The sequence below is a fragment of the Peromyscus maniculatus genome, chromosome 4 (genome assembly GCF_049852395.1).
Source record: "Peromyscus maniculatus bairdii isolate BWxNUB_F1_BW_parent chromosome 4, HU_Pman_BW_mat_3.1, whole genome shotgun sequence".
NCBI lineage: Eukaryota > Metazoa > Chordata > Mammalia > Rodentia > Cricetidae > Peromyscus > Peromyscus maniculatus.
Window position 1 is genome coordinate 65,340,166 of NC_134855.1, and position 3,753 is coordinate 65,343,918.

Here is a 3,753-nt window from a genome sequence, read left to right on the forward strand (position 1 = left end):
AAATTAGAATATTAACTTTTTATAGGAGTGTCATTGAATTTTACTACTGAATTGTTGAATGAAGTAGGCATAGGAAGCATGAATTTATTTCAGAGGAACATTATCCTAATGATTAATTACATAATAAATGTCATTCATATTGAGCCCTAGCCATTAACCTGGGAGAAATAATATATATTGTAATTGCTTTTAGCTTTAGAAGCAGAAATGCTAAATTTGGATTTGACTTCTGTATTTAATATTCATGAGAATTTTGTATCATTTTCTGCAACCTCTTTAAGACTTTTTTCCTATTCTCTAAACTGAAAAAAACCCCAACATTCTAAGACATATAATTTCATGAGGCATGAGACTCATGAATTATTAGCAATATGTAATTAGGATATTACTAGTCCAGTTTCATAATGTAAATGTTCATGTGTAAAAGATGTTGTCTTTGATATGTTGTCCTTGGTGTTTGATTTTTCTCAAGGTTCTACAACTAGAACATGGTAAATGTTCAATAAATACATGGCACGAGTCCATGCACACTCAAACATTGTCCATGTGTACATGAAATTGTAAGTTAAGCTTAACATTCTACTTTCAAGTGTGCAAAAGCCAGAGCCTTTGAGATGTTCAGGAAGTCTTGCATGTGTAATGTTTCTTTTATTGTGTGGTAAAAAAATGATGTAGGAACAAAGAAGTGTGAGACAGAGAATGACAAAGGAACAAGCCAAGAGTGTGCAAAATAAGTTATTAAATACTTGTTAGTGGCTATACTCCAATTTCAAGGTTTTCTCAGGATTTAATTATACAGTATTCTTAGGAATATGCACACACTTAGCTATGAAGAAGAATTTCTAAATTGTCCGAGCAGCAAGCACTAGGACAGAAAACAAGAGTTGAATTAATGAGAAACAAAGTTGTCTTGAGTTCAATGAGCTTGAAACTACTATCAGATGTTTCCTTTTCTTTTTTTTTAAGAGTTAAAAGTCCAGAGATTGAGCAGTAGCCAAGAGCTAAGACCACCGTATCTTACGACTCGCTGCTGTTTTTCCCCTGAGAGAGAGACCTTCTTCCTGTGTCCTGTCTTTTTATTGACTTTTTCTAAATGCTATTAGCTTCTGCACAAATGGACGGAGAATACATGTATCAGGAAGGTATGAGACAAGAAGAAACAAATGTCCATAACACTACATGATGACCCATCAAAAGTAATATTGCCTTTACAGATTCTCCAATGCAGAATTTTGTGTGTTCTTCAGATAGCAAAAATGGTGAATCAAAATAATGTGACTGAGTTCATTCTTTTGGGAATTACAGTGAATCCAGAGCTGAGGAAAATATTGGCTGCTTTGTTTCTAATTATGTACATGGCCACAGTGTTGGGAAATCTACTTATTGTGGTAATCATAACTAGAAGTCCGAGTCTGAGGTCACCCATGTACTTCTTCCTTTTATCTCTATCACTCATGGACATCACTTATTCTTCTGTTATTGCTCCAAAGTTGATTATGAACTCCCTTTCTGAGAGGACTATAGTCTCATTTGAAGGTTGCCTGACCCAGCTATTTGCAGAACATTTCTTTGGTGGTGTGGGCATCATCCTTCTCATTGTGATGGCCTATGACCGCTATGTGGCCATCTGTAAGCCCCTGAACTATGTAACCATCATGAGTCCTCGAGTGTGCAGCTTAATGGTAGGAGGGGCTTTGGTGGGAGGATGCATGCATGCAACCATTCAACTTCTCTTTATGTATCAAATACCTTTCTGTGGTCCCAATATCATTGACCATTTTATGTGTGACTTGTTTCCATTGTTGAAACTGGCCTGCATGGACACACATATCTTGGGTCTCTTAGTCATTCTCAACAGTGGGGTGATGTGTGTGTCCATTTTCCTTATTCTCATTGCTTCCTATGTAGTAATCCTCTGCTCCCTCAAGTCTTATAGCTCTGAAGGGAGACGCAAAGCCCTCTCCACATGTAGCTCACACTTCACAGTGGTTGTATTATTCTTTGTGCCATGTATTTTCTTATATGTGAGGCCCGTGGTGACATTTCCAGTAGACAAAGCAATGGCTGTGTCTTTTACTGTTGTTGAGCCAATGTTAAATCCCTTGATCTACACCTTGAGGAATGCAGAGGTGAAAAATGCTCTGAAGAACATGTGCACGAAGCTGGGGACAAGGGATGCCACCAACTGTTAAGGCATGAAGAAATATTTCCTACAAAGCCAGTGAAGATCTCTCTCCCCCCACTAATTTCAGTCCTCTGGGGACAAGGGATCCAGGAGCATCTTTTGAATTTAAAAACCAGATAAAGGTATATTTTGGCTATTGTCTACTTTCTGGGAAAGTTCACCAAGATATTTTATGATACACATTCTTCTTGAAAAGGATGTACATACATACACATGCACACACACACAAGCATGCACATGAACACACACTCATGTTCACACCTGCTTTTTGAAGAGTATAAAGTTCCTCAGTTTAATGTTCTAAGTTCTTTCCCTCTTCTCTGCTGAAATGATCTCTTCTGGAGGTTTTACTTGACTACCTACCTCCCCCTGTATTCTTAAGGTTCTTAGTGAATTCCTACTTGAAAAGAAAAGTGAAGCATTTCCTGGCTTTCTCATCCATTGCCATTGTTTATTCTCCATTTCTATATCCAGGTGGTATCATTAAGATTCATGATTAAAAACTCTTCTTCACAGTATCTCTTGGATTCTACAGTCTTCACTCTCACAAGTTGTAATCTTTCAGACCATATGGGTTACATTCATTTCTGTGGGTAGAAATTCCATCAATGAAAACATTCCTAGTGGTCAGGTGCATTCTCATGAATACTGGTGATGGAATTTAAGCCTGAAAACGACTTAGAGACCTACATGTTCACAAATAAACAATAAGAAAATAATGAAAGGCTCAATACATCTAAATACTTTAGGAAACCAAATCCTCTAGTTTGCATGCTGCCAAGTATTCTTTCAGAAAACATTTTTCAGATTATTAGTGTGCTTTTTTTTTTTTTTTTGTAAGACAGGGTTTCTCTGTATAGTTTTGGTGACTGTTCTGGATCTCGCTCTGTAGACCAAGCTGGCCTCCAACTTACAGAGATCTGCCTGGGTCTGCCTCAAGAGTGCTGAGATTAAAGGCCTGCGCCACTGCCGTGCCCGGCCTAGTGTATTATTTTAATAAGAGACCTCTTGCTTTGATTTAGAGAAGAAAACAGAAGGGATGCTTCCTAGTTTACTGGAGATATTTTCTGATCATGTGTCATTATCTTGAAGTTAGGTATTCTTTGCAGAACTCTGTTTTGTTTGATTGTTGAACAATATTTGCTGTTATATTCAAGATTCAGGCTCCCAGAAACAAAGGGTATTTGTTTCCTTTAAGATTCTATTATGATAATATTAGAAATATTTGGCATTTTACAATACCAGGATGGGGTACATGGTAATCCTTGGGGCCTAGATAATTTAGTATCACATTTTCTTAAAGCAAATGTAGATGATAATGTGACAATAAATTGTAGGATCAGTTATGGAATTAAAACATTTAAATTATAACAGTTGTACAATGTATTTGTTGAATGGGCATTTTAACCCTAATGAACATCAAATATCTCCATAAACAAGGTGTTCATTTTCAGTTATTCATCACAGAGGGTGGGCAGAGCTTGATATTTCAGAGGCTCTTCTAGGAGCTGTATATAAAATCTAGTAGATAAGAGAATGTTGTGTTATAGTTTGGAGCTCGTATTTTA

At 36.8% G+C, this 3,753-nt stretch overlaps 1 protein-coding gene across 1 annotated transcript; it reads left to right on the forward strand.

The window, feature by feature from the left end:
* Positions 1–1,256: 1,256 nt before the first annotated feature.
* LOC143272632 (olfactory receptor 4C6-like) lies at positions 1,257–2,192 on the forward strand. The gene has a single exon (XM_076568408.1). The coding sequence runs from the start codon at positions 1,257–1,259 to the stop codon at positions 2,190–2,192; it is 936 nt and encodes a 311-aa protein (XP_076424523.1).
* Positions 2,193–3,753: the final 1,561 nt, after the last annotated feature.